Consider the following 23,207-nt stretch of genomic DNA (forward strand, 5'->3'; position numbering starts at 1 on the left):
TGATGAGACTGCAGCAGTAGGCCTACCTGGCTACACGTGGATCGAGGCATGAGCTTGTCTGGGTCCAAATGCAGAAAATGTTCCAGCCATGTGACGGAAAAACTTCTGAAATGTAGCTACAATTCCACACGTTAAAAAATGAGGATAAAAAGAGGATCAAACACAAAAAAACCACATTCCTTATAGTTTCTAGTATGAAATGTGCCACACAAAAAGTAAAACTGGCTTAAGTTTTATTAAGACCAAAGTTAAGACAGTGAATAGTCACATAAATACAACACGATTATCTCAGTTCATACTTCATTTGTGCACTGTTATAAAGGAATCAAATTTGCTCTCACACAGGCAGCAAAGTGCCAACAAACTCAAAAAGAAAAAATAAATTTTATTAATTCATAAACACACACATTCTCTCCCAACTTTTTTGCAGCAAAACCACACACTCCAAAGTAAATTCTGACAAAAACATTAACCAAAAATATTTCCCAAGCAAATAAGCAAATATGCTAATGTTAAAAAAAAAAAAACTTTTTTTGCAGTTAAATGTGGAACAAATCGGCAATATTCCTTAGCATACATTCAATTATTAGAAGAAACTACATACAGTACAAAGGTGGGAAAAATACTTCAAGGGTACAACATGCAATTTCAGACAAAAGAAAATCTCCCCCTCCAGCAACCTCACCTAATAATAATGAAGGCCCTGTATATTGAAAAAACTAAATGACATAAAATTATATAAAACCTATATAGTCTCTTTTCAAATTCACAATCCATATTTCTGATATAAACTCAAATCATCGCAAAGAAAACACTAAATAATTGTCAAAGATGCATTTCCAAGTGGCATGCATGATTTAGATTAAGGATTTGTGATGGGCATATTCCCTAGAATTCCCATAAAGAACTTAATTTTAAGAAAAAGATTGAGGGGAAAAAAATCTAAATTGCAGCCTTTTATATATAAAAAAAATCCTTTAAAATGGTGGATTTCAGATCTTCTGGATTTTTTCTCCAACAACTACGGGGTTTTCTTTCCTAATTTTCTCAGCTGCGTCGGCCTTGTAGTCAAATGTGCAGCTGTGCATGTCAGAGTATCGATGGATGCCGCAGAACACATTTCCACATCTGCAGTCAAACCCTGCAACATGAGTGTGATGTCAAGAAACAAGCCCATGAAAAGCCCCCTACAATTCCATCCCAAATTATAATTACCCAATATAATCATTCATTTCTCTCAATTTCTTATTTACCTTCTTCTAAAGTGCAAATAATATGGACAATGGGGGGAAAAGAAACCCAAAGACCCATACCTGTAAGGCCTACTTTCTTTCGACACATGAAGCAGCGGTTCTTCTTCGGTTTGGGCTTCTCGGGAGACTGGTCCTGTCCTCCATCAGGAGCCTGGTCTGAGTTTTCTGACACTGAAACTGAAGTGAGAAGCAACTTCTATGTATTTTTACAAATGAAAGACTTTACAAGATTGGGGAACTGTGAAGTGCGTTCTGAAAACAGCAGAGAAACAAATATTGGTTATGATGTCTCCCATTTTGAATTGGTCGGATTCCCTTTCAGTTTTGACTTCACCTCCATTGACGTCATGCATTAATCTATAGGGGTACGATACACTTGATGAATACTCATGAAGTTCAACGGCTAGTGAAATCTTCTATCATCTAGGGACATCTTCCTCCTGAAAGAATACGCTACATCAAAACATTTCAAGGTATGAAATCTTAAATTACTAACCATTTTTTCACTGTTTTTTTTCATCAGTTGTCTTATTTTCCTCCTAAACAAAATAAACATTTTTACATTTAACAGTTTTTTTTATTTATTTATCTTTTCTTCCCCCAACAGCCTTGACCTAATAAGTGTAGAAAAATAGGAGATGACTCCAGAAATCTGAGGATGAGAACTTGGCTACTCTGTGTGCACTTACCATACACACCAAGTCAGAACTTTCTTTTGTTCATCTATAGGCTGAAACCTAATATGTCCTATTTTTGTATGTCTTTCAACTACACTGCATGTGTTGTATTGGAATTTTTGGGGGACAAAATAAAGTTCCTATGAGCTGACTGTTGTTCAGATTGTTAATACTGTAAAGCAGACAAGAGAACTACTAAAAATATAGCAAAATAATGATCTGTTGCAGCCTTCCAAATTAAATAAATTCTCTCTTTGGCTCAGTAACTTAGTCTCAGTGAAATAAAAGGCTATAATATTAATGATCTTACTTGTCCCTGCAAGACACCACAAGGGGGCAGAATTGAATGTTGCGTACTACCAGAAATAAGTAAACCTCAAGAAAAAAAAGAGAAACCAATCGAATAAAGATATTCATCCGTGTGTGTGTGTGTAAATAAACACCTTCTTTACTGAGGAGGTTGATTTTTCTCTCCAAAAGATGTCAAATTGAGGAAAGTGTGGGGAACCGAAGGTATGAATGCCTGCAGGTACGTTAACAACAACATTTGTTACTGACATTCATTGCATTGTGGCAAGGAGGTCAGCTCACAGCAGGGTGATGATGTCACTGAGTAAGAGGAGCTGACCCACTGCAATTAAGCCACAAGGCATTGTGGTCAACTATCTGAATGCTTACCTGCACATTTCTTTTCAATGAAAATGTTCACTAATTTCAAGGAAGTCTGAAGCTCCTTTGATATTATCACCAAGTTTGCCAAACCTTTGATAATTTTGTGATACAATCGTTACTAAACTAGTTAAGACTCTGATAAATCACTACCAAAGGGAACACTCGCTCCTTAATGGAAAAGCTCCTCTGAGGATCTTTGGTTACAGCTGCTGTACATTCAGATAAAAATTCTTGACTTGAAATGCTTACAGTCCCATATTCTTAACCATACCGGAGTCTAGCGATAACGAGTCTAAAACTGTAAATGTAAAATTATTTTCTGCCTTTCAGCAGACATGCCCCATATAGGACTTCTGCCGGGTGAGAATGACATTCACATTACACATTACCACCCTATGCCTAGAGAGGAACAGAGAAATCTTACTGATGAGCACCCTGACCACATTCCTGACTGATCTTAAAACCAACAGCTGTACGCTATAAATTATCACAGCAGGGCTTCCATGTTAATATGAGCACAAGAAACCTCCAGCACAGGAATGGTTGACCCAGCCAGCTTCTTTATGCATGAGGAGTGTCTCTGAGCACCTAAACTACAGGCAAACAAGATTATTTATTATGGAAAGCAGACAGTCTGGCCTCCTTGTGTATTTTTCCAGGCAGAGAACATTACTTATAGAAAAGAGATCACAGCACACAAAGAGCCATGGTGGGGACCCAAACCACAGCAGGCTCCTCGTGGGGACGCGTATACGGGTGGAGAATTGAGCGCCCTACAGATTGCCGTCAGTTCTGAGCTTTGATTAGAAAAACACACCATACCCTGCGATTCTTCTGTTTTCAGCCCAACTTTGTCCCCCGTCGAATCATCCTCTTCAGAATGTGTTCGTGAAGCTTGTGTTAGGAGTGCCCGGCTGGATGCAACACTAAAAGCAATTCAAAGGGCCCTCTTTCAATAAATCAAATGTAATACACATATGGAGTATTTTTTACATAACACAAATTCCACAGATTACTATACATTTAAGAGCTTTTCTTTTTTAAGTTTTTGGTAGGCTTGCCCAAGGAGATAAAATCTGCACAAGAGTACAGCGAGTAGTTCACTTGGTTTCACAGCACTTATTAACATGATTTCTTTAAAAAGAGACAGGCAACTAGCCCTGTATCAGGTGCAGTCCTGGTGATATCCTTGAGTACATTAAACAAAACTTTATTCCCCCACACATCAATATATGCTTACCAACAGCCAATTCTCCAATTAAATTAACCATTACATATTATTAAAGAAGTCCATTAAGAAACTGTTTACAAAAAACTAAACCAAACGACAAGCCAAGAGATCAAAAGACAGTTACACAACTATTCACACGCCAAAAGCTTCACTCACACATCCATACTAGGATTTGTGAGTAGAATTCACACTAAACATGCATACATAACAGATTGTATGTAGGCAATGTCCTGCAACTGTAAGGAAACAATATACCTGACATATTATGTAATGAAACAAAACCTCTGAGGCAGGCTTCCCAAAGATTTAACATTAGCATATGGGAAATATAAAAAGACAGACATTTCAGCTCCTCTTCTGAGAAAAAACTCCAAAGCCTTGCATTCCCCTCAGGAGGTTTATCTGGGACAATTAGACACGATTTCCAGCAGAGAAGACACCGCATAAAAGAAACGTTCCGGGAAAACAACTATGATAAGGCCCCCACTGATAGTTACCAAGCCGAATACAGAATGATCAAATGCATTTCATGGGAATATAACAGCGAGAGAATTTACAAAAGAATGCATGTTTGGAACAACACACTGAATTATATTTCTACTGGGAGGGCGTGTTTAGCTTAACAGATCTGTGGACGCGGTGGGTACCTGCTCGGTTCCAGTGGTGTGCTGGCCTGGGGCAGCACAGGTAGGACCTCAGCCAGGCTGGTCTCTGTGCACTGCGAGGCCAGAGACTCGCCTATACTGCTGACGCTGGTGGACACTGCAATGACAAAGGAACCACGCTCTTCAGGTTAGCTGCACGGACACAGCGCTCCCTCGGAAGGAACTGGAGCCGCAAAGCGTTCGTTTGGCAGCGGGACCTGCAAGGACAAACTCAGTCTGCCATTATGAAAAACCGAAAGGGGCCTGAAGCACCAGTATGATAGAGGCATATGCCCGTCTGGCCACAAACATCCCAGTTTTTTTTTCCCCAGTTTGAAATGGCTGATTGTACAGCAGACCCTCTGAGGTCGGACTCTTACTCGCTTTACAGGAGCCTTTTTTTAAAAATAGGGTACTCTTACCTTACAGCGATAATCTTATGACAGTCACATCTATTAATGTGGACTAATATGTGCTCTCTGTGGTACATTAGCTTAGCTGTGTCATTACACTATAGAACAGTACTACTATTTAACCAGACTGCAGCCATTGGAGCACCCAAGGGCTGCTCTGGTGTGACGAGGTAGGGAATCGCTTCCGGCCTCCCGCATACTCCCTGGGCGTTGCCATGGTTAGTTATGAGCCGCCCCGTCTGGCAACTATTAGGATTTCATTACAGAAAGGGGATGAGTGAAGCTGAACTAAGAATGAGTGCTTTAGCAGGAAGAGCCACTTGGCAGCCTGGTTTACTTATAAAGCATAAAGTACAACTTTAATAAAGGCAAAACAGTAGGCGGTACAGAGCACTTTCAACCAGAACAAAAAACACACTCCTCCATCTTAGTACTGCATACACAAAGGAAAGCACATTACTTTCTTATTTGACAAAATACTGCATATGCATTACAGATGCACAACCATGTGAATGATAGACAGAATGGTCTACACACAAAATATACCTGGCGGGCTGACTCTGCCGCTGTTGTTCTGCCGCTGTAAGAAGTCTTTATAGCAGACCGAACACATCCCGTTGGTCCGAGGGTTCCCATAAAAGCCACACCCGGTGACACACAGCAGAGGCACTTGGGCCTGGTTTGTCTCTTGAGCCATCTCCCTCCTTTGGAAACAGAATACACAACAAGAGTTAATGGGATCCGCTCCATAAAGACCACTTCAAATAATTAGGATAGGCCATGGTGAAATGGCCATGCTAGATTTGATCTGAATGAGGAGGACAGAATTTTGATTGGCAGCTTGTCCTACAGTATATGGGCAGGTTGGTTTCCAGCTGTTTTTGGCACCAAAATGCTACAAAGACAATGACGTTGTTTGGCATTGAATAATGCTTTTCAATTTCATTAGACAATCTTAAAATTATATTCAAAACCAGGAAACACAGTTGAGGGTTTTCTATTTTAAAAATGCACATTGGTCTTGATTCAATAACCATTTGTCTTCAACTATAAAGTGAAATGAAATAGAAGTTTTTATTTTTCAATTTACAAAGTTTAGACAGCAATCACCAAGTGAATCACCAACAGTATATGTGAACAAAAATAACTGCATTTAGTTCCATCAAAGGTAAAGAGAAATACTGAATCCAGCTCATAGCATCTCCTAACAAGGAGCAAGTATTATCATGCCTGGCCAAAAATAGCTCACCAATAAAGCACTACTCTACTGTGAATCAAATACAGCACCTGCAGGCCCGACAAACTAAAAATATGCTCTGTGTGAAGCAGCAGCTGAATTCCTGCCACTCACTCAAAGTTAAGAGAAGGTACACCCAAACAAACTTCCGTTAATCTGTGACATCAAACGTAGACTTCCAACTTATTTTAATGGAAGAACCTCACTTGAAAGTTCTCTGAGAAGCAATGAGAAAAGTTAGGCTGCCAATGGAATCTAAAAAACCACTGCTATTAATGGCATTAGAAGGCTAATCGGTCACTGATGTCCCTAACTACTACAACAGGACTGTGAAAAACAAATGCATAAACACTCATCCAAGATGCACCACCACTGGTATTAGTTCAAACCAAAGATCCTTCAGAAAAGGCCTAACTGCTGACTAAGCAGTTGCCTGCACTCATACAGTAGCTTGTTCTCTGTCCGCACACATGCATAGTCACTAGGACTTAAGCAGGGACAGCACTCGCAAACAGCTGCACCTTTCATAAGGGCTTGCACAGGCAAAGGCAAGCTCCATTTCAGATAATGCACTGTGGCTTAAGCCAGCCAGCTTATCTGTTAATGTACTGATCTCTGTTGCCATGGTAGTTTAGTTACTTGGAAGAGGCAAGTGGGACGTCCTCCAACATATCTGCATGGCCACTGTTTTTTTCCTGAGATAGCAGGGTTAACTTACACATATCTTACATGGCCAACTAACAACAAGGGACACCTATTTGCAAAGAATTCTTCTAAAAGAACGGGAGGGTTGCTTGTAACACTGTAAGCCAATACTCCGTTCACCTCCTCAAGTAGCAAGGAAGCTTTGTGTGAGCCATGGGAGAATTTTCTTGACAGAATAGGTCTTGACTCCATTTTGGTCACAGTTCACAACAGCTGCAGCCTGCAACCTAAGGGGGGTGGGGGGGGGGGAGGTTGGGTAGCAACGTAAATGCGCATTATTGAGTTATAGGTGGCCAAGCTGCTTTGCTTTCCCTGATAGGAGGCAGTACACGGAATGTCAGCACGGCCCTCTGATCTGTCAGGGGCAGAGGTTGGTCTCAGGCTTTTGCTATGGAGACTCCCACCTCCCTCGCCTAGCCTGGAGAACCGTGGCAGAGCTTCACTTTCCCTGGGACAGGAATTTATGCTTACAGCCAGCTGCAATTCACTAAACATCACGGTACGCTTGCAGCAACAGCTGAGCCTGCGTGTTAAATTATGTTAAAACTGCTTCCCCCAACTGCACGGTGAACAAAGTGCAAGAAGGCTTGCCAAGTGTGGAACCAGAGGTAGGACAGAGAGCAAATGGTGCTGGGATAGGCATTCTGTGCTGAGACCTCAACACGGGTAACAGATATGAGAGCCACCCCTCGCCCCCTCGAGCATTCAGTAGCCTGGCTGACTAATTACAGACATGGATTCACATTTTATTTGATTCAAATGAAGTCCATTCCAGGGACAGAGAGGCACTGCTGTCGAGGCGTGGACTACGTGAGGACAGTCATGTGATATGCTACAAGGCCAGCTATTGTCTGGGGTTGATTTAAACCTCAGAAAATGCAAGAACAACACGGAGCCTGGTTTGGGAGCATGGTCCGAAACGAACAGAAATAAAGAACGTAGGCCAACAGCTGCAGGACAATGAGGGAAACTGGAAACATCTGAAAATCAGGATACACTTTGCATGTTCACAATTACAAAAACAGTGAAAAGCACACCATGTCAAGAACACTACCACCTTCCCCTGGTTGAAAGGGCCTACTACTACTCTTGACCATTTTCAAAGACATACCCGCTATGAAATTTTACTAATGTAGTAGCGACACAAGAGTTAGGCCAAGCTGATATATATTCTTAACATGAATCGGATTCCACTCAACCGCACCAAAGATAACTGCCATTCCCTGAGAGATTATAGAGTTGATTTACAGGCTATATTTAATGAGAATACATCAATAAGACCATTACATGGCATGCACCTTCTTTATTAACACTGGAGAAGCAATCATGTTCCATGGCTTGAGTGGAGGGACATTTAATAAAGATTCTCTAATGTTAAATCGACGTGTCAACTGAAATTCAGCAAAGCCACTTCTGACACAGGGCTGCATCTTCACTAGATCTGTCAATTTAAAAGAGTGATCTTGTCTTCAGAATGTGATTACTACAGCAAATGTGATGTTTGGAGGCACCAATTGGAGGGACTCAAATTCTAGTCATGTTCTTGAGATATGGATTTAGAAACAAATAATGCACTAAATTAATTCTGAGCAGGAATCTAACATTTGGGATCGACAAAGGAAGCAGAGCACTGTACGAAGTACCCTGACGAATGTTTACTTAAAAAAAAAAAAAGAAAAAAGAAAAAAAATCATTTTTTAAAAGTAGTATAAAACATACAGCACATAATTACAATCTTCAGGAACTGGAAAGACATTTGCACATTTTCAAGTTGAACAGAACGTACTGTGACATTGATGTCACCAATTTGAGACGGAAAAATACAACTTGAATTCCATCCATAATACGAAGGGGACACTCATTATAATTCACAAACTGAGCAAAAAACCAGCTCGCTACCGCTTGTTCCAACTGGGACTGGAACTGACAGTGTTCAGTAACAGGCTGTACACACAGCTGGGCTTGTATGGGCTGTGCTGGTATAAGCTCTTCCACCGTCTCAAGGCTGCTTCTAAATGCTCTTACTCCAGGACCACAGCTTTTAAGTCCAGGCCTGTTCCATTTGGTTCTCCAAATCTGTGGCCATTTCATATGGGCCTACCAACCACCCACCTCCCCTCCCTCAATCTGCACACTGCAGTATTCACAGATTAAATGCAGAATGATTAGCATGGCCTTTTCTATTATGACATTACATTACATTACATTACAGGCATTTGGCAGACGCTCTTATCCAGAGCGACGTACAACAAAGTGTATAACCATAACCAGGAACAAGTATGACGAAACCCCTAGAGAGAAGTACCGGTCCAAGTACAGGGAACAACCGCATAGTTCAACCTGGACCCTGGTGGTTAAACTGATTAACACTAACAACGAGAACGGCAACAACGCAATCTATGGAAAAATAAAAATAAATAAAAATACAAATAGTCGTTAAGACTGGCGCATCAACTAAGTCACCTATTAAACAGCTGCCTAGTTACAACCCTAAGTTTAGTCATTTACAGGGGGGGAAGGGATGGGGAGAGGTGCAGCCTGAAGAGGTGGGTCTTCAGTCGTCGTTTGAAATGGGTCACAGTCTCAGCTGTTCTGACCTCCACAGGGAGGTCATTCCACCATCGTGGGGCCAGAACAGAGAGGAGACGTGTTCTGGAAGTGCAGGTGCGAAGAGGGGGAGGTGCTAGGCGTCCTGAGGTAGCAGAACGGAGGGATCTGGCTGGCATGTAGGGTTTGAATATCTTTTGAAGGTATGCTGGGGCTGATCCCTTGACTGCCTGGTGTGCTAGAACCAATGTTTTGAATTTGATGCGAGCTATAACAGGCAGCCAGTGGAGGGTAGTGAGCAGGGGAGTTACGTGGGAGTGTCTGGGGAGGTTGAAGACCAGACGAGCCGCAGCATTCTGAATGAGCTGCAGGGGTCTGGTGGCAGATGCCGGTAGTCCAGCCAGAAGAGAGTTGCAGTAGTCCAGGCGGGATAGAACCATTGCTTGGACCAGGAGCTGGGTTGAGTAGGTGGTGAGAAAGGGGCGGATTCTGCGGATGTTGTATAGATGAAAGCAAAAATGGCTCCAGTTGATGTTTAAAATTGATTAACATTGACCCCCATGTTGGTTCAACAGCGACAGCGAATCACACAGCGAATCAACAGCGAATCACACATCTGCGGATGTTGTATAGATGAAAGCAAAAATGGCTCCAGTTGATGTTTAAAATTGATTAACATTGACCCCCATGTTGGTTCAACAGCGAATCACATGGCTAGTATCATATTCTGAATTGTCATCACTGACATACAGGGAAATGGTGGACATTCAATCAGACATCCTCAGGGGCTCTCTGGTTGAATAAGTGTAGGGTCTGTGTACTTTTCTGAAGACTATACTGCAATTCATTGCTGGCGCACAGAAAAAAGGGGGCCAACATGCTCAACAGATCAAAGGGATGTTTACAAATACCGTCAATTACATTACAGCCTAGCAGAGGTGGATCTCAAAAATAAAAACTCCATGAGGACCACCGAGCCTCCGAATCTGGTAGCCCAGGCCATTTTTTTTTGTGGTATACTGGATGATACATATCTCTATCTGTACCATTTGTACAGAAAACAATGTTCCAAACATACTTCATCCTTCAATCAGTTTTATTTATTGATACATTTAAAGGAGTAAAAACTGAATAGATTAATTTTCTAAAATTATAAATGTGATTAGTTAACACATTCAATAGCTATGTCAGGAAAATGACAAACTTAAGCTTCACTTTCTTAAGTCTTAATGAATACAACTTTTCCACTTCTATAGTCACAATGCATGATTATGGTATCATTCAGGGTATCATTTGGCTGGTGCGCAAAAAAATTTGGGATTAAATTATATTAACCAATGTGGTAAAGCCGGTTGTTGTCACGAGCAATTCCACCAGCATCGTAGATCTACTGTAATCTAGGCAAATTAGCTAGATAAAGTACTCTGGAAAAAAAAAAAAAGATTTACTTTGTTGACTACATTGAACATAAATTATCAGCTATAATTCCAGCAATTAACTCATCATTTGGATACATGCCCACACTGATCACATGTCAAACACGTTCAGTGGTGCCAAAACTGAGCATCGGCCACTCTAGGCTTCATTGTATGGGCAAATAAAAAGTGAATTTTACATGTCAGACTAGACTGATCTTTTTAGACTAGTTTTTTTTGTTTGTTTGTTTGTTTTAAGAAAAACGTTACAGTCAACAGATCTAAGATACAAGTCCTAAATCCTTGTCAAGCTTATTTAAGTGAAATGCAATAGCTAATAATTGAGGCTCCCTCCCCTGACCTGCATGATGTCAACCCACGAGTATGAGATACAGGATTTCCCCAATATTATTATTAGCTGGTTAACTTAGTATATAATCGTGGTATACTAAGTTACCCAGCTAATATTGACATTGGTTTGTTTGTAACGTTGGAATCACACAGCAGGAAAATTCCTAAGTTTAGAAGTCAGACATCCATGATAGCTAGCTCGCAAATTACCTAGCGTCTTCTACTAACGTCTGCTTCCGTTTTAGTTACATCTCCTAATTTTGTATTCGAGTCACAGTACTTCTAATTTAGTACTACTAACATGAAGCAGTACACTAACGTTAACATTAGCTAGTATAATAATTTACCACCTTGCCTAGCTTCGTTTTCCGAGCTAAAACAGGCGGCTTTGGAAAATGGATGACCCAAACAATTCCGTTTCCACCAGGTTAAGGACTGAGTTGGTCTAACATTATGTTACAAGTCAGCTTTCAAAATTCACTTATAGCAATACTGTCAAATTGTTATTTTCAGTTCATAGCTAATCGTAAGGAATTTAACAGCTAGATCTAACAATAAATTCAGAATACTTTCTTCATTAGAGCGAGTTAAACTAACGTTCATGCATCACTGACTTGGCTAAGCAGTGCGACCAACGCTAAATTACCGTGTAAATTAGCCAATTCGCTAACATTAGCTACATGGTTAGTAGCTAGTAGCTACAGCTAATTTGCATAGGCTACATTCGGAAGATTAAATAGCTGGCTAACTAACTGGAGCATACTTGCTAGTTCCACACATCCAACGTTAGTGCCAAATTTTACCAAATAAATTGGCTTAGTTGGCAAAATAACCATACCCAGTATAGTTTAGATAGCTAGCAAGGCAGTTATCGATATCTAATACCTACCTGGAACTGCTTAGCCAGCTCGCAAATCAGCAAAGACCAGTTTCTGTGAAGAGTCTGACCTTTAATTAAGTTACCAAGATAGTACACTCTCGTAATAAATAGCTATTCTAGCTGCACTTACAATTCCTTTGAATAACTTGACGTTAAATGTAACAATTATAATAGACAACTCCTTGCCAAATTAGTAGCTGATATAAGTCAGATATCTAACGTTACCTGAATAGCAAGAATGTAAGCTAATGTTAGCTACCATGGCTATATTAGCCAGCTAGCAAGCTAAATCCCTAAACATCCCATTATTTCCTGCCTCAACTGCCCTTTTGTTCTGCTGTCTGCATATTTAAACCCAGTGGCAGCCAAATTAATCGAAATAAATTAGTCGTATTTGGTAGTAGAAAACGAATTATTCCTATTTTGTTATAAACTACAGCTACATACATACTACTTTATTTGAAACATACCGACAAATTCGTCCCAAGATTCCCCCTTTCGTCTCCTCTCTTCTTCTCACTAGGTTGTTTGTAGCTATCAAATTCAACTGAACAACATACACAAAATATGTTGTGTCAGTACGGAGTTAACGTTTGCTTAATTTCTATTGGCTGTTCATGGCGTATACCACACCCATGTCTCTTACCATTGAACAAACATAATGTCGATCACCTTGATAACCTCATATTCTTCCAAAGATAGGTTGAGGAAAGATACATTCAGAACGTCCTTTGTTACAAGTTTTAAAGGTACAGTAGTGTAACGTTAGGCTATGTTTATTCTGCTATTTAATAACATATTTTTCATTCAACAGAAAAACTTAGTCAATGTAACGTTATATTGTTTGTTAGCTAGCCATATTTCAAGTAACGAGAATCTAATCTTTTGTCTTAATATGAAGTATTTTACAAACTTCCCAAAACTACTTTTTAACCCATGACATAACCAGTTAGATGTTGACATGCAAGCCCTTCGGCAAAGTAAACTTCAGCTAACAGCACATTGGTTAGAAAACACAGTCAGCGAACTTTCCCGACACTCCCAGGTCTTTCAGGGCAATTGATTTCGCTACATTAACTAGGCCGTATGCGTGTTCGCTAAATTAAAAAGGTTTAATACAAAAGGGCCTTAGCTTAATACCCTATTTTGATCTTTGAAAAGTTATAAACGCCTCATAGTTACGTATAGCTTCCGTGTGGGCTGTGTCTATATGGCAAAAGAGTCTATAGCCAAGAATAAAAACGCTTCCGTGCACGTTATATAAAACTCTAAAACCCTGAAATTTTCCTACTTTCTGAAAGTAGGCCTATTACTTTCTATTTGCAGTTTAATTAATACCATCGGGAAAGTTTCAACACTGTAGATGTTCTAGAGTTTCAGAGGTACTTGAAGTACGTTACCTTTTTTGCATTCAAAATGAGAAGAAATGGTGGATCACGTAGGGTGCACGAGACGTCATTAAAATGTTGGCTATAAACTAGACCTATTTCAACTCTGAATAATCTAAATACGCGGAGAGCAAATCCATGCTACTACGATAAATTACAGTAATCGTAATAGGCCTGCCTATAAGCAGCCACAATGCACGGATTATATCACTGTTTATTAACTGTTTGCGCGGGATTCTATAAAACTAATATTTACATTGTGTATATTTTTTTAAACTCCATAGCCCACATGAGTGTTAGTGTGATTCAATTACACGTGTTTGCCCGTGCATTTGACGGCCAGTGTCAGCTTTCTGCAAAAGCTTGCAGCATCATACAAAGTAGGACAGTGCTAGCCTATCAGATTAGGCTCCAGTAGCCAACATAAAGAAAACTAACAAATAGCCGCTATTATAACAGAGCAACGCCGTTGATAAATAGTTAAATCATTAACTCTGAGTTGCGAAACGTTGATATTTAATTCGTCCAAGGCAAGGCTCATATTTTTGCAGCACGCTCAGTGCAACGTTGCAGTTACGTAGCCTATATTACGCCTAGCATACAGTTGGTAAGTGAGGACCACGAGACTGAAGTCAGCTCAACACCAGTATGGCCGCCTTGCGTGCAGCAAAGCAAGCTTTGAGAAAAGAAATAAAGAAACGAGTTGGAGCGCTTGGAAACGAGGAGAAACTTCGGCAGTCTCGTATCGTTACACAAAAGGTAGCTTGAAACAAGAACCGGAATAGACGATCTGAAACACGGAAAGATTGTAACCTTATGGCTTGGTCGCAATTTTTTGAGCCTATGAAAAGCATACGATACATTTGGCTATACAGACTTGTAAATTGCTATTTAAATGAGTCGATAATTGGTATCTACAACTAGCTACAGTATTAAAGTGCGACTACGGGGCGTACATGGGCCTGACATATATTGGGTTGCTTTTAACGAAATATAGGCTATACTACGTCTATGACAGTTAAATGTTAGGCACAGTTCGACAGCGATTTATGATTCCAGCGCATCTACTGTTGAGTATTAATTCATTTGAATTTCAGGTGATAAAGCAGTTGCTTTATTGGCAGAATGCACAGGTAGCTTACTGCAAACAGTCGAACTGGGTAGTTCTAGTTAACTACCTTTTGTACCCTACCTAGGTCCACTGATTCTTCGAATTAGTGCCCCAGCCGTATATTCTGGGTTGCAGTGCCCTCAAGTGATAGATGCAGATAAAAGTTAAACGCGCCATTAGAAATCCACGTAATGGGAGAACTGTAGGCTGCATCGTGAAATTTACAATATCGGCGAAATAATTATTGATATAAAAATCAATTAGTTTCTTTTCAGTTACTAATGAAAAGTGTCAGCAATGTATTGTTTTAGTAGTTCTTCTTAGACCCAAATAAGTACTTTTCGAAGGAAACCGGTATTCTCTTTTTGGAGTCAAGTCAATTTATCAGTGTTTACAATGTACAATCTATTTTAATTCATTACTCTATTTAAGGTATTATGTTACACTGCATGTATTGCTGTGTTACTGTATGCAGCTTGCACATGAAGAAAAAGTTCTATTAGGGCAGAATGCATGCATGAGTGCAATCCATACTGTGGCTATACATACTGGAGTTTATCAAACCAATAAATAGTAGAAACTGTACCTTTCTTTACCTTCTATATGGGTTATGATCATTTTACATTTACATCATGGTACTTTCACCACCACTGACTTTATAGGGGAAATATTAGGGGATGTACTGTACAGGAACATACAGTACCCATCAACTGTATGTTAACAGTAGAGTGAAATTGGTTATTTTTGCTTTGTACTTTAGCCATTTTTATTTTAGATCAAAATATGAATATGTGACAAACGTACAGACAATCAGAAAAAAAATCAACTGAAAGCAACTGGAGTGAAGGCTTGGAAAAGCATTTCCAAATAAGATACCCCACATTTGTTAATGTCAGTGGGTCATAGTCTTGATGCAGTTATTGCATTTAAGGGCTATGCAATCAAATATTTGACTTTATTGCTTTGATTTAGTTTTTAAGTTTTACTTAAGTTTTCACAGCTGAAAATGGGGGGACTCGACACCAAGCTGCTGCTTCTGTAAAATTGTAAAAATGTATACGAATGTAAATACTGTGAAATAAAAGTTGATTGTCTGTGCTTTTGTTTCATATTCATCTTTTGATCTCAAATCCAGATCCCTTAAGTATTTAGCAGTAGAAAAAAATAACATATTTCGCTCTACAGTTATTATACTTTTGGAGGGCACTCTGGATATCAGCTTGAGGAAATGCATTACTGTTTGTTCCAGTAGCTTAATTTATTCAGAAAAATCGCTTTGACAATTGAAACTGAAGCAATTATTTTCGCCCTTTAATTAGCTACTGAAGCATCCCAAATATGAGTGCTGTCGGAGAATAGCGGTTTTCCTCAGCATGAACGATGAGGTGCGCACCGAGGACATCATCGAGGACATATTCAAGAGGGGGAAAGAGTGCTTCATCCCCAGGTACTTCAGCGACAGCAGTCACATGGACATGCTGAAGTTGGCCTCGGTCGAAGACATACGGTCTCTGCCGCTCACTTCCTGGAATATCCGCCAGCCCGGGGATGAGGAGGAGAGAGAGGATGCTCTGGCCTCGGGTGAGTCTGCATTCAGTTTCAAAGTGGTAGCGAGTTGTGGCCAAACCACTACCCCTCAGGAGGTGGTCAGGGTTAGCAGGGGTTAAGGGTTAGCTCACTGTACTACTTCTGCAAATATAAAATTTGTTACCAGTGTTAGAAACGGCGAATATCACATTGTATTTGTTTTTGCTATGCAAAGTTAAATATAAAGTGTTTTTCAGATAGATTACAACCGAGCCCAAATATCGGCAAATGTTACTTTCTTTCAGAAATAAATAAAGTCTCTTAATACTACCTCTAGATGGCACTGTGTCTCTATCCCAGCACCACTAATGCCTTGGCATTTGCTGACTGTGTCCTTTGGGAGCAAATGGTTAAATGTTTATTTCATTTTGACTATTGAATTTTCCCAAAGGGATAATAACCATCATTAGTAATATATTCTGAAATTTCATCCATTTTTTCCCCATGGTATAAAAGAAATGTTCATGGAGAGGTATTTGCTAGTCAGATTGTTTTTATTATGGTACATAAGTAGTCCTCTCAGAATTAATTTAATCCACAAGAGGGCAGATCTGTCTAGCAACCAGTGGAGATTTATTATATTATGAATTTGTGACCTTTACATGTCTCCAAAAGGTGGTCTTTACAGTATTGTTTCAGAACATCATGTTTTGGTTATGTTGAAAACTCTCAGTGAATGGCAGACAGATAGTGGCATAGAAAAGGTTTGCTTAGGAAGGACAATGCCATTCTTCCAGGTGGCCTTTATCTGGCCTGAAAGGGACTTTCTGTTAACCTTTAATGGATAAAAGAAGCAGTGCGGTATCTGGAGGCAGGCTATGTCTAGACCTGTTTGAGGCTGGCCACAGCTGTTTTATTTGGGTTTATCTGAAGATAATGAAAACTCAATCGACTGCAGGGTGCAGTAGGTCTCTTCTAATCCCATGGCATTCCTTTTCTTTTATTCATTTTCTTTTAGATTTCAGGTTAGAGTTTTTTCGATATATATGAAAGTTTGGACTACAGCTGAAAATCGCACCCTCTTTTTAGAAATGAATTTTGCTTTGAATTTGACTTAAATGTCAGTCAATCATAACTTCTTAAATTAATAGATTAGCAACTTTTGTCAGAGTTTTTTCAGGTTACATGGAATGATTAATGTCTATTTGTCCTAAGCTCACACGCAACAAACACCCGAGGATGACTTGCAGTCCGCTTTGCTCAATATTTATGTTGGCTTTCTGCAACTGCGACATAGGCAAGGAAATTACCAGTAGAGAGGGAATTCTTAGTGTGCTCATAAAAGAAGGAGAAACTCAAAAGCTCAAAGTGCAGCACAAGAGGATACAAAGCAGTTGTTATTTCTTTGTAGTGTTTGTGTGGAGAGTGAAAGCACCAGCTGTGTGGAAACGCATGTTTATCGTCATTCAGATACTCCGCACAAAAGAAGCTGGGTCTGAGTTGACCAAGTATTGGATAGTTTCCTCAGAGTCTATTATCTAGCGGCAAACATACAGCTAGACTTCAATATGCTGTTTTGTGGCAAAGTTTGAGGGTATGTGCACAGGCTTCAGTTCTCTGTAAAAAGTGCTATGCAAATAAAATTGAATTGAACTGAACATTAATGAGAGGAATGGTGCCAAAAAAAGGTAAAACAAAGACACATTTATGGGAAAAAAACCATTGGTAAAAACCACAAAACCCCTCATTTTACAATAGTAATATATGGCCTGTATGTAATATATATTCAGAATGCACTGTGGGTATGAGTTTTACAGCACATAACGTTTATTTGGTGACGGTCTTTCACAGATGTAAACTGGCAGAGCTATGAGGTCAAACTCACTCTTTCACATGTACAGTGCTGGGGGGAAAGGTTGGAGCTTGAATGCAGATGCATGAGCCACTGCAACTAGTGCTGTGTCCTAGCGCCACCTCTCCAGAAAATGGTGGTTTTGCACCTTGTTGAGCCAGTAAAGCCAGTAAAAGGATTTTTGTTTTATATCAGGTTTACACTCCGATGACTCTTCCTTTGTTCATAGCTACCCTAGTCCTTTCATTAGAAATCATTTTTTGAGTCTGCCTTCAGAGAAGCTGGCTGTCAGAAACTGGTCGTGCCGCACTGGCCTGCAGTCCATCAGAGGATGCGCAGGCCTCTTCTGCATTGGTCATTAAGCAGCTCATAGAGAAGGGGTCGCTGTGGAGGAAACGAAAGCAGACGTGTAGGTTGTGTAGAGACAGAAAAGGTCAGGAGAGATTTGTGATGTGAGGCACAAGTGCTTTGTGGGGACACAGGGCTGTAACACGGATGAATGGGCTGCTAAATGCTGAGCTGTTCATTGCCTGCTAGGGGGTGTTGGTGATGAGGGTATGTAATGAGAAACATCGTATAGCTTTGCGATAACAAATCCTGGACCGTTGAAGGTCAACAGTAATCATCTTGATTTTCAGTGTAGGAACACATAACGTCATGCCTTACCTTACTGTATGAACATTACTGTATCAGCACTGGAGCAAACACTTGGGTTTTGCCTTCTTTGTAGCATTTTGCAGATTCATAGCCCCAGCTAAATCAGCTACATCATAAGAGATTCACATCTTACATGAGCAGTGCAATAATTAATTACAGAGCATGTTGGTGTTTGCTTATGGTATTTTCACAAGCTATAGTATTATAATAAGTGGAGATGTTTCAGCTGCATGAATGAGTTCTGTTAATTGGTCAGTGTATTTTTTTTTAAAACAAGTTGTGATAAAAACCGGTAATTATCTATCTACATCCAGCTCGCCTCAAAAGGGAGTGGTATAGAGCAGGATTAGTGTTAGGGAAAATAGATTTTGTAACTTTTTCAGTGGGGAAAGTCACACTCTAAAGTACACATCAGAGACCAATTCCCACATGCTGAGGAAGAGAGAACACCAATAAAGCGTTACCTGCAAGTGCTGCTGTCCTGCTGGGGGAACTGAATGGAAGCTTCAAGGCATTTTCATGTTTTTTCTACAGACATACATGGGGGAATGGAGAACACGGAAGTTAAGGGAGGTACATCGGCAATGTCGAGAGAGAGAGAGAGGGAGGGAGGGAGAGAGAGAGGGAGGGAGGGAGCAGTCAGAATTTGGGGAGAAAAGAACAGTTAAGGGAGGAATATAGGCAATGTCATTTGAGAGCGAGAGAGAACAGTCAGAATTAAGGGAGAAAGAACAGTTAAGGGAGGACTATTGGCAATATCATTTGAGAGAGAAAGAGAGCAGTCAGAATTTAGGGAGAAAAGAACAGTTAAGGGAGGAATATAGATAATATCATTTGAGAGAGAAAGAGAGCAGTCAGAATTTAGGGAGAAAAGAACAGTTAAGGGAGGAATATAGGCACTCATTTGAGAGAGAAAGAGAGCAGTCAGAATTTAGGGAGAAAAGAACAGTTAAGGGAGGAATATAGGCAATGTCATTTGAGGGAGGGAGAGAGAGAGAGAGAGAGAATTAAGAGGGAAAAGAACAAGGGGGCAATAGGATCAACAATATACTTAAAACTGGTTTGCCATGGAATCCAGTTTTACTGAATATTGCACCCACACTTTTGAATGATTCTCAATTTAAAGGATCAATTTCCAGAGTTCTGGATGTGATTTTGTTTAATAAAATCAGTTGCATTATAGAGATGCATAACTGGGTGAAATCGTATTTCAGTATTAAAACACTGGTAGAAATTAGATGCCACTTACAGTAGCTGGAGCAGATCCTCATTATGAATTTCTAGGCGGTAGGTGTGCAAGATATTCAGATTTTCCATACTCCTGTGCCATTCTTGTGTGCCACTCAAATGACAGGTTATGCAACATAGGTCCTTTTGAAAACGTGCATGTTAAAGATAACGAAGGGTGAGTGCTGTTTGGTGCTCTTGTGTGAAGATGGAGAGGTTCAAATAAGGACAGGCTTATTACAAACATGAAGTTGTCTTGTTATATAAGCATCAATTATATGCTTAGATTAGCTTTTTGCACAGTTCCTGGTCACCTTTTCCATCAAACTGTAATGTCAGCCAGCAAACTTGCAGTGTGACAGGGTAATGCTAAGTCTGTTTTAACACTAATAGAAATCGACTGATTTGATTTGCTGTAGCATTTATTATATAATGCAATGCATATTTAGTTACTGTCAGGAGAAAACAATACTGTCAATAGAATTTAGGTTTGACTGTATGTTTTTTTTTAGTCTCAGTGTATTTTCGCTGGTGCAGTTGAGATATTTCTGTGAGAATTGTTTTTCAACCACTCATTTTATAAGTTTACATAAAATAACTATTAGTATTTACATATTTAATTTGAAATAATAAAGTGGTCTCACAATAAGAGAGGTTGAGACCGCACGCCCTATACGCTAATTTGTGTTGACAACCCTTATACACTTAAAGGTAAGTATGCAGTGTGTGTGAACAGAAAAGCAGCACGCTCTAATTCAGAGATGAATCTAAACAGATCACCTGGATGCCATTGAAACGTCAGTCACCTTGGCTCTCTTATGCAAGTAGCTTGTCAGCAACTGACAAGCAGCCCAACTCTCTGGGGAACAAGTGATTTATTGTGATGTCACAGACTGGGCAGTTGCTGGCCTGAGTGGGAGACCTGTGCTCTAAGAAACTGACTGTGTTTAAATGAGTCCAGCGGGAAGTGTTTTGTGGTACTGGCTTTATTCAAGAATTGACCTGTGCTCACAAACTCAGCTTGTGCAAGGTGTGACTATATATCACATACAGGTAATTAAGAATTGAAGTGAAATTCATTTTCAGCATTTTGTTGATAAATTTTATTCAGTAATGTAGTTTGAAAGGCTATTTCTCAGTATTTAAATGGGTACATCCAATCTCTTATAGTTAAGTCAGGTGCTGCCTTGCTGGACTGTAAATTCATCTGGAACTTTGTGTAACAAAATGACAGATCTGGTATAAATAACCACCAGGGGGAGTTTCATATTTATGTTTTAGAATTTCTGTCTCAATTTGGTGGTCAGGTAAATGAGAGCTTGCGCAGGTCAACTGAAGTCCAAAGCAGCAGAATCGCTGATGTCATCCCTTTATTAATGCTTTTGAGAACTGTGACCAAGTAGTCTTTATATGCTAATCTAACCTGCTTCAAACACATGTGCATGTGTTTTTTTTTTTCTTTTGGCAGTTTTGGAATAGAGGGAACACGTTCAATCCTTCTGGACTTTCCTTGAGTAGTCCTGACTCTAGACGCTCAGGCCCTGGTAGGCATATTATGAGCCTGGCAAGTCGAGCCCCTTGAGTCACTCCCTGTGTCATTCCTGTTTGTTGATCCTGAGCAGGGGGGCTCGAGCTGATCCTGATGCCTGGACTGGGGTTCGACAAAAATGGGCATCGGCTGGGTCGCGGCAAGGGCTTCTACGACACCTACCTGCAGCGGTGCATGAACCATTCCAAAGGCAAGCCCTACACTATCGGGCTGGCCTTCAAGGAGCAGATTTGCCAGGAGGTTCCCGTGGAGGGCAACGACATTCACATCGATGAAGTCCTGTATGAGGGCATGTAGACAGATCAATGGGATGCCAGCTGTGCTCTCTAACTCATTGGTCTGTACTCAGTTAAAGGGCTGTTCCTTTTCATCAAGTGCCTTTTTAAGACTCGGGCAGCCATTATTTTGTCTGTGTTTGTCTGAGAGATTATTCAATTCAACTTTGATTAACTGGTGCCAGTAATGGCATTATACAGTACATTCTGTGCTTTTCCAGACTACCCAACCTTTATTGTGCGTGCATCCAAAAACTTTACAATGTCTTAAATTAAGTTACACTGTTTGTATTGGCTGCGGTGTAAATGCTGGTCTCTGGATTTACTGACGGTTTAAAGTAAGGTCTGGCTAGCACTGCGATACCAGAGAAGTGTGTTTCACTGCTGATTCTCTCAGTCCTGTGAAAATTTGTAAATGAATGGAATTCTTTCTTTGTCAATGATACTGCATGATGTTCCTCTGTGTAGTATACCAATTATTTAATTTCTGTGTTATATTATCCAACGTGCTAATGCACCCACAGTGAATGGAATTAAAACCTGAAAAAATAAACAGGCGAGAAGAAAAGCCTTTTCTGATGTGACAATGAAAGAATGCTTTGTGTGTGTTCCCTTGTTTATTGTTACCACAGGACAGTGACAGCCTCTCTGGTCTCTTGACCCGGTCTGTTTTCTCCAAAGGAAGGAACAACGCTGTCGCCACGTTACGGTGAAGGGGGAACATTGACGAACGGCGGGCAGATTAGAACGGCGGCGTTGCGCGCGCCGCGGCTTACTGATGGATAGCGTGTCAGGCAGGCTCCGCGTCTGAGGGGCCACGGTAGCTGATGAGGCACAATGTTTACCTCAGTCAATTTGTCGTCCTCACTGCAAGATGGATTCCTTACCTGTGCGCAGACGTCCTTAATTGCTTGGTTGTAATGTCCTTTAGAGCCCTGTCTTTCCTGGGTTCTCTTCCCAGCAGAGAATTGGAAAGTGGATGCAATTCAAAGACTAAAAGGCCACATTAGCAGGGCAAAAACCCAGGATCATCAGTGTTGCAGAAGGGAATGCACGGATCTCCGGTAAGATTCGACTCAGAATTTCAGACATTAAACAGGGAAGCTTTAAGCCCCCTTTTAAATGGAAGTCAATAAATGCATCAGTGGTAATAATAGCTTTTCATTAGTGGTAGTAGTGGTTGTCCCATCCCTGTCAAGTCAAATCAAATGAATTTTATTTGTATTGCACTTTTTCCAGAAAACTGTCACAAAGATACTTTACAGGGTAACAGAAAAAGGGGACTAAAACCAGGCCTGAACCCCCAAATAGCAAGCACATGACGTACAAACTCCCAGTGGGGAGATGAACCCTCAAATTATGGTGAGAAAAAATAAGTAGACCAGGCTGAAATATCTAATTTAAAGGCATACTATGCAGGATCTTTACCTTGAAAATATTATAAAATAATCATGCTAAGGAATGTCTAAGATGCACTGGCAATCTCTGTTTTTACGTTATTCTAATGTGCTTGGGAGGTTTCTGGGCGTGGGACTCTTTTCTGTGTGGGGAGGGGTGGGTGTGGCTACAGAGCCTGTGGTTTGGAATACAATTTCA

General features: G+C 40.3%; 2 protein-coding genes across 3 annotated transcripts; one reads left to right on the forward strand and one right to left on the reverse strand.

The window, feature by feature from the left end:
• Positions 1-216: 216 nt before the first annotated feature.
• Positions 217-12,652, reverse strand: zfand6 (zinc finger, AN1-type domain 6). Of its 2 annotated transcripts, none has more exons than XM_035418790.1 (6): positions 12,496-12,652; positions 5,437-5,594; positions 4,481-4,595; positions 3,425-3,528; positions 1,314-1,430; positions 217-1,141 (listed from the first exon to the last, which is right to left on the reverse strand). In XM_035418790.1, the coding sequence occupies exons 2-6, from the start codon at positions 5,585-5,587 to the stop codon at positions 993-995; spliced, it is 636 nt and encodes a 211-aa protein (XP_035274681.1). In that variant the 5' UTR covers positions 5,588-5,594; positions 12,496-12,652; the 3' UTR covers positions 217-992. The 2 variants fall into 2 exon arrangements, with proteins under 2 accessions (XP_035274681.1, XP_035274682.1); XM_035418791.1 differs by lacking the exon at positions 12,496-12,652 and adding an exon at positions 12,035-12,330.
• A 1,150-nt stretch (positions 12,653-13,802) lies between these two features.
• On the forward strand, positions 13,803-22,203 carry mthfs (5,10-methenyltetrahydrofolate synthetase (5-formyltetrahydrofolate cyclo-ligase)). Its single transcript, XM_035418793.1, has 3 exons — positions 13,803-14,172; positions 15,844-16,105; positions 21,410-22,203. Exons 1-3 carry the CDS (start codon positions 14,062-14,064, stop codon positions 21,631-21,633), a joined length of 597 nt encoding a protein of 198 aa, XP_035274684.1. The 5' UTR covers positions 13,803-14,061; the 3' UTR covers positions 21,634-22,203.
• The last annotated feature ends 1,004 nt before the right edge of the window (positions 22,204-23,207 follow it).

This window comes from Anguilla anguilla, chromosome 5 (assembly GCF_013347855.1).
Source record: "Anguilla anguilla isolate fAngAng1 chromosome 5, fAngAng1.pri, whole genome shotgun sequence".
In the NCBI taxonomy this organism is placed as follows: domain Eukaryota; kingdom Metazoa; phylum Chordata; class Actinopteri; order Anguilliformes; family Anguillidae; genus Anguilla; species Anguilla anguilla.

Bases quoted from the DNA above. Each gene is read 5' to 3' on its own strand.
- zfand6 (XM_035418790.1), bottom strand. From the start codon at position 5,587: ATGGCTCAAGAGACAAACCAGGCCCAAGTGCCTCTGCTGTGTGTCACC. The intron at 4,596-5,436 runs GTATATTTTGTG...TTGTCATTGCAG, and splicing joins CGGCAGAGTCAGCCCGCCAG to TGTCCACCAGCGTCAGCAGT. The intron at 1,431-3,424 runs GTATGGTGTGTT...TTCTCACTTCAG, and splicing joins GAAAACAGAAGAATCGCAGG to TTTCAGTGTCAGAAAACTCA.
- mthfs (XM_035418793.1), top strand. From the start codon at position 14,062: ATGGCCGCCTTGCGTGCAGCAAAGCAAGCTTTGAGAAAAGAAATAAAG. The intron at 14,173-15,843 runs GTAGCTTGAAAC...CCCTTTAATTAG, and splicing joins CTCGTATCGTTACACAAAAG to CTACTGAAGCATCCCAAATA. The intron at 16,106-21,409 runs GTGAGTCTGCAT...GATCCTGAGCAG, and splicing joins AGAGGATGCTCTGGCCTCGG to GGGGGCTCGAGCTGATCCTG.